This window comes from Pteronotus mesoamericanus, unplaced genomic scaffold, assembly GCF_021234165.1.
Source record: "Pteronotus mesoamericanus isolate MK-2021 breed Mesoamerican mustached bat unplaced genomic scaffold, CSHL_Meso_final contig_2, whole genome shotgun sequence".
NCBI classification, from domain to species: domain Eukaryota; kingdom Metazoa; phylum Chordata; class Mammalia; order Chiroptera; family Mormoopidae; genus Pteronotus; species Pteronotus mesoamericanus.
In genome coordinates, this window is record NW_026555084.1 from 25,674,865 (window position 1) to 25,688,458 (window position 13,594).

General features: G+C 43.2%; 1 protein-coding gene across 1 annotated transcript in view; it reads left to right on the plus strand.

The window, feature by feature from the left end:
* The first annotated feature begins 5,795 nt into the window (after positions 1–5,795).
* The window catches only part of TRPC7 (transient receptor potential cation channel subfamily C member 7), a 114,717-nt gene continuing 106,918 nt past the window's right edge, over positions 5,796–13,594 (plus strand). The window contains exon 1 of the mRNA XM_054567857.1: positions 5,796–6,602. Within this exon, the coding sequence (XP_054423832.1) occupies positions 5,796–6,602 (807 nt within the window). The remainder of the gene's footprint in view (positions 6,603–13,594) is intronic.

Here is a 13,594-nt window from a genome sequence, read left to right on the forward strand (position 1 = left end):
GAGTAAGAAAGATGATGCTTAGAAATAAGTTGGATGCCTCTGGAAATACATAAAAAAAAATTCAAGAGTATTATCAGAAGTGGGAATGACTCAGTTTTCTGCCCCAGTCACCCAAGGGATTTAATATACCCTCTGACATTAGGTGTCTCATCCAGCAACTTATGGGCCGTTATTTATAGTGGAGCTAACTGGAAACTAATTTTGCAATGAAACAGTTATAAATAGGGAATAGCAATTACAAGATTACATCGCTCCTGTATTTGCAAGAAGGAAGCCACTTGTAAACATAAACACCTCTGTTTTACTGGTCTTCTCTAATGACCAACCCAAATACAAGTATTTAAGAATTTATTAAGTTATCTGACCATGCACCACAGACCAGGCATCAGGGGTACTAGATACCAAGTACAGATACCATATCAAGCAAGTTGTATTCCCCTGCCCTTGAGGATCCTGCACTCTAATGGAAAATTTTACAACCTAAAGGAACACAAAAAATGCAGGAGGAAGATGGATGGCAGCAGTAACCAGCCATAAGCACAGGATTTGAAATCAGAGAGATGTGATTCCTAATAGTGCATCTACCAACTCACAAGTTGTGTAGCCTTGGTAAAATGGTTAATTTATCTGATCCTCGTATTTCATTCTTTATTAAATAAGAATAAAATAGCACCTATATGTCATGCAATTTATGAGAATTTAAAATGATAATGCATGTAAAGTACTAGGCATGGTACCTGCAATGTGGTTCAGTGTGTCATAAATGCTAATTGTTATGATTGGTCAGTGAGGAAAACAGCTAAGCTCTTCACATGATTTGTATGAATTTAAAATTATAATTCATATAATACATTTAGCACAGTGTCTGGCAAAGGTCAAATGCATAATATATGTTGACTATCACTATTATATAGTCCTTTAGAAAAATAGCCTGAAAAGTATCAGTGTAGAGTATAGCCAAGTTATAATCATTTACCTAAGTGTATTGGTATATAAGGTTTTGATCATTATTATCATGGATATTTGTATAAAGCTTTCTAGTACTCAGGGTATCTGATATACATTACTTCATCCTTACTCTGGTCCTGAAGCACATGTTACATAGATTTTGTGATTCTCTTTCCACTGGTAAGAGAGTTGCATTTCGGAGAAGATTCCAAATCACCGGACTAAAATTCAGTATGTACACTTGCATAGACCAGGGCTGGGTCACCCTGGGTGACTGACCTGACTCTTGAATTTTGTTTGCTTCTATATTCAGTTGGGGAATGTTACAGACTGAATTGGTTTCAGACTTGAAGAATTTCCAGAGACCTATGGCACATGTACGAGTTCTTTAAAAAAAAAAAAAAAAAGACAACAAATATCTCTAAAAGGGCATTTTGATGAAGTGACCTTTTCTTCATCAGTAATTAACAACAACCTCTGTCTCTAAAAGGCTTTATGGTCATGCTCATTTGCAGCTGGACTTAATGTGCAGAATTCATACTTTTCATGGATCACTGACATCTGGCTTCCTTCAGACTGACTGATGCATCTGTAAGAGCATCTTGGTAAAAATAGCAACCAAGGGATTAGGAGGAAGTTTAATAATCAGTCCTCCTCTCCAATATGGTTTTGTTTCCACTGAAATATTTCTTCTCAATGACATCAAATGTCAGTGTATGCATTTACAGAAAATAAAAAACACTACCTTAATTGAGGTGTTTGATGAGTTTGATCACTCATTCTCTCAATAACATATGCAAATAAAGAGACACTTAGGTTCAAAGTTCATTTTTTAAGAAAAATATTAAAGTATGGGCAATCAAATGCAAATTACACTTTAGGAAGAATCATTTTGCTCCTTACTGGCCCGAAAACTGTGATGAAATCCCCAGAGTCTAGCAGAGAAACACACCGGATTCATTGATGTGAGCTTTGGCCACCAGCTATTGTGGACAAAATGACTTCCTCTTTCTGCCATATTTTTTGTGGATTCTTTCCAACCCATGTGGAACATATGACTGAAGTCTGACTAAAGTCAAGATTAAATGGCAAGGATGTGGAGGCCTAATATAGTCATAGGTATAGAAATGTTTAAATGGGTAAAAGAGGGAGAGATTGGTAAAAGGGTGTAAACTTTCAACTATAAGATGAATAAAGTCTGAAGATCTAATATAAAACTTGGCGACTATGGTTGATAACACTGATTTATAATTAAAATTTGCTAAGGGGGTAAAACTTCAATGTTTCTCTCTCTCTCTCTCTATATATATACACACACACACATACATATGTACATACATGGTGATGAATGTATTAATTAACTAAATGATGGGATTCCGTTCATGATGTATACATATATTAAGTCACCACAATGCATACTTTAAATATTTTACTGTTGTATTTTATTTGTCAGTTATAACTTAATAAAGCTAAAATATGTTCAAAAAACATCATTAGAGGGATATCAGGGTAAGGGCCTCCATCAATATCTGGATCAATTCACGTGGCTCCAGGGTCTGCTGTGAAACCCTTTACGCTGGCAGCAATCTCCCTGAGTAGTATATCCCATTGCATGCTTGCATGCATACACAACTTAAAGGCCCACAAGGGTTCCTCAGTACCAAATTCTGCTGGGAAAGGAGCAGAACTGACAGTTCTATGAACGTCCAAATGGATGTCAAAGCTGAGGTTTTAAAGGTTGGGAAAAAGAGGGTTATTTATTTACTATACCTGGGTGTCTGCTTTCAAGGTCATTTGAAAAAAACACATGCCAACTGGTGAGGACATTTTAACTTCTCACAAATACTAGCCATTCATATATTTTTTTCTTAGGTAAGACATAATTATTATAGAAACATCAAGATATATGCGATGCTCTATTCTTGTGCAGAAATTATTTGCCCTAAGATTTCATCTTTTCACATTTCCTACCTCAGAGTTTCTACCTAAAAAATGAGAATGCCAATACCTTGCTTTTTATGTTTGTTCATTTGTTTAATCAAAGAAATTAACAAATAATGCTTTCAGATCCTTTAAATTTGTAAGCTGTAGTACCTATGATATTCATGTGGACTCTGAATTTAGATTGGGTAATTATGTGTTCCTTGTGAAACATTTCTCTACTCTGACTTGGTTCAGTAGTTATTATATTTCCTTTGAATTAATCTTTCCATGGCTTGTTACTGAGTAATAGTTGTTTACCCTTGACCTTGGAGTCTGACCTATTCTCCCTCTTGAGCAGACCTCTGAAGGAAAAGTAATGTGGAATCAAGCTCAAGCTCCTCCCAGGACAGCTGCCATTCCGTCTCTGCCACACTGCTCAGATGCTCTTGAGTGGAAATTGTCTTTTCTTGAGTAGAGCTGTTATGTCTAGGTCCAGAAAGGTGCTCCTGCACATGGTATGAGCTTCATCATAGGATAGTCTGAGTAATACTACGGGAAGGATTATTAGTCTTTCATGGGCTCAATTCCCACCTGAGTCTGTGTATCCAGCCAACAGACCTTACAACCAAATTCATAACATCCTTTGAAACAAGGTGCCTTGGGAATGAAAATGAGGTGAATGCTTAACTTTCAATTCAGTCACCCCCTCTCCTTTTGAAAAACCCATAACTAACGCCTGTACCCTGTTTGTGAGGCCCTCTTCTGTTGGACTCTCAGTCCATGGTCTACTTTGGCCTCCCTCTCTGGAATAATGAAATTGTTGAGAGTAATGGGCTTAGAAGGAGCACATGAACTTGAATCCTAAGAATCTTTTCCCCAGCAATCTTCAACCCAAGTGCACTTTAGGAAAGTGGAAGGCAGTTCAGATGCTCTTCCTGAAGGAGTACAGAGCTCTCTACTAGGATTTATCACCCACAGTTGCCTTTTCATGGAGTTGCCCATAATTATTCCTTTTATTTTTCCAGCTAAAGAAGCTGCTCCACTGAATAGTTTAGCAGTTTCTCCCAAGAAGTGTGACTCAGGCCCAGGCAGAATGAGAGCGCAAACTCTGACCTCCAAGCCTTTGTTTCATACCAGACAGGGCCCCCTAAGGGAGCTAAAACAAAAGGGTCTGAGCAGAACAAATGCTAAGTTGAGCAGAAAAATATAAAGCCCCAAATTTAAAAAATTCTGAAGACTGGGTAACACTACTACTTTTTTTTTTAATCTCAAAACACTATGTTTAATTTAAAAGCCTTCTTCTGTGATTACCTTATTTTTTACAAATAGGCTTAAGTGAAATACGGAGAATCCTTAATGCAGAGAGACATAATCAATAACAGACAGACAGGAACATGGAAAACAGTTCAAAAAACAATCCCCAAGTACTTACTCTTTAGGACAGATACGCTGTTATTGAAACATATGCCATTCTAGAATTACTTGAGTAATATGAGTAGGGGTAGACTAGAAAGGGAGAATAGAAAATATGGGTAGGGCCGATTGGAAAACTAGAAAAGTTTGAAATGTTCAAGTTCACAGAAAGTTAGGAAACCTCTGGTCCAGGCTTTCTATTTAATGGTGAAAGCATTTTGAGCTAGGGACCCGCTCAAGATCTGAAGACTAGTTGGAGATGAAGTATCTAGTTCAAGCTCAAAGTATACTGTAACTGTTATTCTCTCCAGTCTGCCACTTTAAAACCATGGCAAATTAAATATTAGGTAACTTGTCCAAAGTCACAAGGCTGGAAAAGGTGGAGCCAGGATTCTGATTCCAGACCTTCTGACTTCCAAGCCTGTCTCCCAGCCCCACCTGTCTAAGAATCTTCATCTGAGATAAAGAAAATAATACTATATACCCATAGGGTTGACACAAGAATTATACAAGCAATACATGTGAAGTATATTAACATCTTAATATAGCTCCTGGCACATAATAGGTGATTAATAGCTGTTAACTACTATTACTAACAGTATTAGTATTAACCTCTACACTATGCTACAATGGGAAAGAACACATTAAAATGAACCCAGCATATAACTTGACCTGACCTCCACCCACGTAAAAACCCAGGTTTGCTCCTAAGAGGTCGCGGCTAAGGTTTTCCAGGAGGGCTGCTGTGAGGCCATGAGTAAATGGAATAATTCTCCCCGCTACTACCCGCCCTCCTGCCCTTCAGTGCACGCTCAGGCTTACAGGGGCCAGAAAGCAAGCACAGCCCTCACACAGGACAGCGCTGAACGCGGAAGCAGTGGTGTGCAGCTGGCTCACATGTTGCTACGGTTCTGTTGCTGGGAACAACATAACTGAACCGAGGGCAGCAGTGTCCGTGGTGGCCATGTCCACGGCACAGCCCTTGGAGAACTGGGCTTACTAACAGGCAGGAGGGGACAGAACAAGCCGGCATTGATTGAATACTTTCCACATGCATGTTACCTCATTTAATCCCCCTGTGGATCCCATGGCACACAAAATATTAATCACATTGTACAGGTAAAAGTGCAGAGAAGTGGTGTACTAAAAGCTCTGAGAAGTTAAGTGACATGCTCAACTTCGCACAAATGGAAATGAAACGGACAGCCCTTGGCCTGTCAACCACATCAGTACCCCACACCCACCGCCTCCACCTCCCATGACACTCCACCTAAACCCCCATTCCAGCTTGGCTACCACTCCTCTCCCTGAGTAGTGTAGATGCTGGCTAACTAATACTTCCACTTGAATAAGAATAGCTCAGGTTATCCAATCCGTCTTAACCTCAGTAATCAATGATTTCTAATAAGGTTTCATAATTTCTCCTAAGATTCCAATCATAACATTCTTTTGGATCTCAACAATGTTTGCTCGCTGTGCCCCAGGAAAACCTGCAGGCCTGTGGGAGAGTAATGAGCATCTTTGTCTTGTTGCCCCACAGGCTGGGGAGCAGCACCTTCAAAAACATGCAGCGCCGGCACACGACACTGAGGGAGAAGGGCCGCCGCCAGGCCATCCGGGGTCCTGCCTACATGTTCAATGAGAAGGGCACCAGCCTGACACCCGAGGAGGAGCGCTTCCTGGACTCGGCTGAGTATGGCAACATCCCGGTGGTCAGGAAAATGCTGGAGGAGTCCAAGACCCTCAACTTCAACTGTGTGGACTACATGGGGCAGAACGCACTGCAGCTGGCCGTGGGCAACGAGCACTTGGAGGTCACAGAGCTGCTGCTCAAGAAGGAGAACCTGGCCCGGGTGGGGGACGCGCTGCTGCTGGCCATCAGCAAGGGCTACGTGCGCATCGTGGAGGCCATCCTCAACCACCCGGCCTTCGCACAAGGCCAGCGCCTGACGCTCAGCCCGCTGGAGCAGGAGCTCCGCGATGACGACTTCTACGCCTACGATGAGGATGGCACGCGCTTCTCCCATGACATCACGCCCATCATCCTGGCTGCACACTGCCAGGAGTATGAGATCGTGCACATCCTCCTGCTGAAGGGCGCCCGCATTGAGCGGCCCCATGACTACTTCTGCAAGTGCAACGAGTGCACCGAGAAGCAGCGGAAGGACTCCTTCAGCCACTCGCGCTCCCGCATGAATGCCTACAAGGGACTGGCGAGTGCCGCCTACTTGTCCTTGTCCAGCGAAGACCCTGTCCTCACCGCACTGGAGCTAAGCAATGAGTTAGCCAGACTAGCCAACATTGAGACTGAATTCAAGGTAATTCACCACTCACCACCCTGCAGGCAGCTTGCGCAGTGGGCACTTCCAGGTGTGTCTAGTAGCCAAACAGGTTGTCTTCCGGTGTAACACAGGGTGACGGTCTCGGGATCTTGTCTTTTGGGCTCACAGAGAGGAAGGGCATCTTCAACCTGTGTCAGGTGTAGGCCTGAAAAAGAAAAGCCACACATCAGGTGGAATATTTGAAAACACATGAATGTGGTGAAGAGATGGCTCCCACAAATCCATGCAGTAAAAGGCCAGCTGCATGCAGGCAGGCTCACCCTGTGGTTCTGGTGTGAGCGCCTCAGCCCTACACCCAGGGAGCTCAGGGGTATCTAGAAATCCTGCAGTGGTCTCCTAGTGCAGCTCTTGGTCTTACCGTCTCACCTGCATGGCTTTGATTTGTCTGCTTCACATCTCCATCCCATCCTGGACTGTGCTGATCCTAGATTCAGTCTCCTATCTAATGCTAAAAAGTCTTGGCTGAAGCCTCTCTCAATTCAGCAAGCAATCGCTGCTGTCCTGTCAAATGGGCTAAGGAGAAGGTACATGAAAATAAAACTGTCGATTTTGGCTTGTCACCCCAGTACCTGGGCAAAGCCCTGTAATTCAACCGCCCTGATAACACCTGGACCTACCAGGCTAGCCCAGGGGATGGAAACCCATCTCCCAAGTCCTTTATCCAAATAGTGGGCCTGTGATTTTCCTGTTAACTGACATTCACTCTGAAAGAGAACACTGGGACCTAATTCTTTTTGACAGTGTTCAATAATATTTAAAAAAACATTCAGCGAGTACTCACTGTGTGCCAAAGACTACCTACCTTAATATGATGTTGTTTAATCTCAACAACCATTGATAAGGATACCGTTATTACCCTCATTTTATATGAGGGCACAGAGGTGGAGAGATACCATACAGCCAGTAGTAGCAAAGCCATCATCCTAATCTAGGCACTAGGACATCAGAACCAGCTCTTAGCCATTATGGGAAATTGCAGGTCACAGGCCCTTTTCATGCACTGGGCTTCTCAGAGTCTCATCTGTCTTTATCTGAATGGTAAGTGAATTCTCCACTGTAGAAGGTGTGGCTGGAAGAGCAGAATCTACAACTGGGCTCATAATTTCTCCTCCTGCCTTTCAACTGGAGACTATGATGCTATGGAGCATATTAAAAAGGGGTCACAGGCAGGGCTGACATGGACCTGGGAAGAGATGTCACCTGCAGGAGAAAAGTTCATTGCCCAAACAAGAGGCCAGTGCAAGAGCTGCCCCGACATGGGGCACAATTAGATGGCTAAAGATGGGTACCAACCCATAGCAAGGGACCTCATCACTCAGGGAGATCTCAAAGAAGGAAAGAGAACTAGGCTGGTGTGGCTGAGCAGGAGGAACTGCATCAGTGGGAAGAAAGGTGGGCATTCGGAGGAGGCAGGTGAGGGCGAGGGTAAGGTCTCGTATGGCCCCCAGCAGGCAGGGGGCTGCTGAGAAGCTCCGTGTGACTAGACTTCCTGCACAGGTGCACCGGAGAAACACTGAGGAGACGTGCTGGAGGCAGACATCAGAGGGCCCTGTGTCAGGCTGGGCACCTGGGATGTTATCTTGTAGGAAATGGAGAGCCACACACAGTTTGTGATTAGGAGACTAAAAGGATGGAAGCTGGAGTTTGGGAAATTTACTTGACTGGGTAGGCAAGATGAGTTCAAGGATTTAGCAGGGGTGTCCAACCCACGGCCCACAGGCCACGTACAGCCCAGGATGGCTATGAACATAGCCCAACACAAAATCATAAATTTACTTAAAACATTACATAGTTTTATTGCTAAGTTTTATTACTTAAATATGTACATTTTCTATATTGGCGATCACAAAGTTGGGACCTGCTGGATGATTTTAAAAGATTATTGAGAGGGCCACTGCATAATTAGGATTATTATGTGAGAACTTTTTTGCTTATCTGTGGTGGTGGATACCATGAAAATTACACACAGACTTTTTTTGCTCATCAGTTTTCGTTTGTGTGACCCAAGACAAGTCTTCTTCCTCCAGTGTGGCCCAGAGACGCCAAAGGGTTGGCCACCTCTGATGTAGAGTGTGAGGCACTACAACAAAAGAGGGGGACAATAGCCGTGCTTGCATGCAACCACGGAAGCTTCTCTGTAGGGATGGGATCACCCCACAGCCAGGGACAGAAAAGTCAGGCCATAGGGCACCGAAAACTGTGAAGAGATAAAGAACACTAGTAACTAATTTTAATCCATCTGTGCCCATCTACTGAATTGGAGACACTTGCCTAAATCCTGCCTTGTTCATAGCTTCATCTAGCAAAACCGGTAGAAGCAAATGTAGAGATTACTGGAAGAAGCTCACAAGAAACGTAGCTGTTGTCTCTAGTTTCTTTGTTTATATCCAGTAAACGCCACCTACCAGCACTAAGGCTGATGATGTCCCAAGGAAACTTGGTGGAATTTTGCTGTAGCCTGGGCTTCAGACTGAATCTGCATATAAGTTATGGGAAAAAAAATACTGGCTAAGCCAATTAATTTAGATATTTCTGGCCAAGAAAAACACAATTCGAGGGAAAAAAATGTTTTTCTGAATCAGGTTATCTGGATAATGGCACAATTCTCTATTTATTTGAAATCTGGGAGCATGCCAGCCTTACTAAATAAAATGAAGCTAGACTTACATTTGGAATTACATCTAGGCCATGTGTTTCCTTTTACTAAAACCCAAAGTCTGGAGTATTTTAGTATATATGACACCTAAAATTGGAAATCTGCTAAAAGCATTTACTATGATATTTTGATTTAAAAAGTAAATTATGAAAATTATTGACAATTAAGAATACTACTAACATGATGACAAATCCTTTTTAGTGATTCAGGCAGATAGAAGTTCACATAAATACACATTCATTGGCCATTAACATCCCCCTAGTTACCTTTGTTTGAAATAATGTCTTTCAGATTGTCAAGAAAGGGTGCATTATAAATTAACATAAGCGCTCCTTTAAAACTTTATTACTTATTCAACTATACTTGCATGTGCATTCCTGACATTATAAATCTTCTCAGAGAATAGAGCAGCTAGCAAGAAGGGAGTCAAATTGTAACAAAAGAACAAGGAGTAAAATGCACATGTTCTGAAATGCACTCTTTAGGAGTCTGTTCTTCTTTAAAAGAACAACATACTACTGATTGTAGCCATGGATTATAGAGATGACTCAGTGCCATCAACTGAATAAAAAAACTATCAGGTTCTCCATGCAGATGTCCCATGTCATCCTCCAGATCCTCTAAGACATTCATTCTGGGAGTGACTCTTCCTGATGGACATTAGCATAAAAACCTGGATTCAGTCACCAAGGCTACTGTGTTTAGAGTCGGTTTAAATTACCAGCAGAATAGAGTCTAGTCATTAGCAAGAAGTGCAGCTAATTTCATGGTCTGCAGTAAATTGTGGCAGGAGTTAGGTGCCTGCTGGAAAACCATTACCTGTAGTATGGAAATTTTATAGTTCTGTTCAAGGATTTTCTAATCTTCCTGCGTTTAGAAAAATGTTAAAGCTCAACGTGGCCACTGAGGACTTCCTAGTATCTTGAATGGTGCCCAGAAATCTATTCAGCATTCCATAAATACTTAATAAAGGAAATGAAGAAAATCCTAAAAGGATTATCATTTCAACAAATGAAGCAAGTGATTACTTTTATTTATGGGTTAAACTCGTCCTGCATGTATGGATTTAATAGCAATATCTGATGGACATGGTAAAATGGGGACGCCCTCAAGGTTACAAGGTGGTTGAAGGGATAGAACAGCCCACATTAAACAGCTAAGGACCTACCACTGGCTGCACTGTACAGTGCCAGTGACCACTCAACTCCTGAGTGCCGAGTGTGTCTTCTTGGTCCTGCCCACGGTGCCTACCAGGTGGGGTCTGGGAGCACTGCCCACAGATGACATTTTGGCTGACTGCCCTCTCTCCGCAGTGGGAGGCAGAGAAGGGGACGGACTGTCCCAGGCACTTCACTGAGGGAGAGGCCTCTCTCTGGGTAGTGGCGCCTGGAGTAGCATGCTTAAGGGGTTTGTCTATCTCGTCTGAGTTACGGCTTCTGCCACCAAGAACATAATAAGGTCTGTACATTTCTCTTGAAAGTCTGCTTAGTTTTTTTTACTGGTCATCTTTCTGATAAAATCGCTCAGGGTCCCCTTCATTTTGCCGATGTCTTCCCAGTCAGATTCCAGGCATTCTGCCTGTGTGTGTTGCTTAGCCATGTAGCTGTTGTTTCAAAGGATCATAGGTATTATAGCTTCTTCCAATTTAGAGTTATGCCAACAGCCATGCCTAGCAGGAGGCTTTTTTGGGGGGGGCGGTGGCAGTGGGAAAGGAAAGGACAAGAGAATACTGTAGCGTGAGGTTTGGGGCTTTGAAAGGAAGGACAAAGCAGGATGGAGACTGCAGGTATCCCTTTTGCTCTTATTGAAAAGTACCATGTTCCCAAGTCAGAGAATTGTGGAAGCCCACACACTTTACCTTAGTTAAGATGTGGTCATTTTGAATAAGAACAAAGCTGCAACTGAGAAAGCATTTCCCATTGACAAGATAGCAGCAGGCAGGCTGCTGCAGTTTGTTCGCATGGCGCACAGAGGGGAAGGGGAGGAGCAAGGGCGCTAGAGCTGCACCTTCATCTTGCTGAAAGTGTTGACGGATTCATCAATGAGTTGCTAACCACATGTATTATGAAAAGTAGATAATGAATTATGTATTGATGTTTGTGTTGCCATTTTAACACCCATAAAAAAAACTCTGTGGGCCTAAAATAGCACAAATTAAAAATGCAAATAATCATAAATCAGAACAATTTGCCACCTGCTATGATCTCTAGTGAGATGTCACTGTGGAAGGTAAAGATGTTGAGATGACAGTTTGTAATCTGCTTGCAAACTTATCAAAATGGGAAAGGGAAGAGGAGGGGAGGCTGAGGAGGAGGAACTCTGCACTGTGGCAGGGAGCTCGGAGCATGCGTGAACTCCAGCCTGCTGGGGACAGGCCCACCCTGTGCCGGAGGCACTGCCAAAGGCTGAGTAAGTCCATTGCCTCCAGTGGAATCTATGTTTGCACCTGTTCCTTGCATGCTTTGAATATCTTTAGGATTTTTAAACTGCATAGCCCAACAACCTGGGAAAAGATATTTCTTTGAAGTGTGTAAGCTTGGCTGCTAGTATAAACAAATGCCTGCTTAACATGAACGAGATGACTTGAAAATTGTTTTCGTTTCCATCGGGAAAAAAATTTTGAGCTGTAAAGGCTGCAGGTCCTAAAAGCAAGCTGTTTTTTAAAGAGACTGTGGCAGAAAACTCCTCAAAGCACTCACTTGTATATCCTCCCCAGTGCATTCAGGGCTCTAGAGACTGGGCCACGCACGCCCTCTGCGGGACTGCCTGGCGATGCAGGCCAGGAGCAGAAAAGAGAAAACTCCCAGAGGTCAGGGGGTGAGCTTTGGTCGGGCAGCCCCCACTAAGCACGCACAGGTAAGGGGCTGTCGGAGCACGCAGGACAGTCAGCAGGTCCACACTGGGGCCAGGGCCACCAGCTTTCATATCTGAGAGTAAGACTAGGGACTGGTTTATCTCAGGAGAAGGAACAGAGGTGACCTCCGCCCATGTTAGCTTTGTCTTTTTGTAGTTTTCTACCTAAGTGTCTGAAGGACATTCATTAATGAATCATAAGAGGGAAAAACTAATTAACGTGTCCTTTAATGACAAGTTGTCATTGGGTCACAACTAGTCCCTAAAATTCAATGATTTTCCTTTTCTGGGGTTTATGCCAAGAGTATCAGCCTCTAAAACACAGGGAAACAGTGTACACTGGGTGACAGGTATTTAGTTGGCATAAAGGAGGCCACTTTGCTCGCAGAGGACAAGGGCAGTGGACAGGCTCTGGTGAGCACCCAGGGCAGCCATGCTTCACTTCCTCAAGGCTTTGGAGCAGAAAGCAGAAATCCTGGCTCTGGAATCAGACTGACCTGGGTTCCAGTCCCAGAGCCGTCTCCCAGCAACCAAATCTTGGGCACCTAGTGGAAGTTAGTTTCCTTATCTGAAAAAGGGGGAAGAGGGAAGATATTAAGAATTGTGAGATGTCCAAAACAGAATGCTTGTTTTCCCCACCCAAACTCCTGCCCTTGTCCGCATCTCTACAAATGACATCACGATTCACGCAGTTGTCAAGAGCTTTCTATGTCTCATCCCATTTGACCTCAAGAAAGTCCTGGCACATAGGTACTCAGTACCTAATATTAGCTCCATAAATAAGCTAGTTGGTGAGCGAATTAATGAGTAATAACCTCCCAGGGTGATGAGGAGGATAAAATGAGATGAGGAATATAAAACTCTATGCAGAGAATCTGACCCTCCCCCCAAAGAGCTCAGTGGGGATACCTTTTTGTTCCCCCAAATCCACTGGATTTTCAGTGCCACAACTCTTCTTCCCAATAAGCACAAATTCAGTTTCAGAATTTCCTCCATTTAAAAGGTCTTCCTGATTTTGCTAAGCTTCCCTCCCTCCCTACCAAGAGATCTTTCTAGAACAGGAGACAGTAGGGGCTGTGCACATGAGCTCCATGGTTAAAAACAGGCAAAGGAATATTTTGCAATTGGAAAAATGCAGACCATGGGCACTGAGGGAGCCTGGGGCGCTGCTGAACCACCACCGTGAAAGGAAGCAGCACAGGCAGGGAAGACGGGGGAGCAATAAGGGCAGGAGGAGAGAGGCAGGCACAGCTCCTGCAATGTACAGACAGGGGTTACTTCTTAAAAATATCTCCATGGAAAAGATTCATCACTATGCACACAAAAAAATGAGGAAAAAAATGTCCTATACAAGTGCAACTATCAGGCTGAAATATCAGAGACACACAGAAAATGCAGACAGTTCTTAGAGAATATTAGTCAATAAGAGGTAGCACAAATTAAATGGAAATTATGAAAA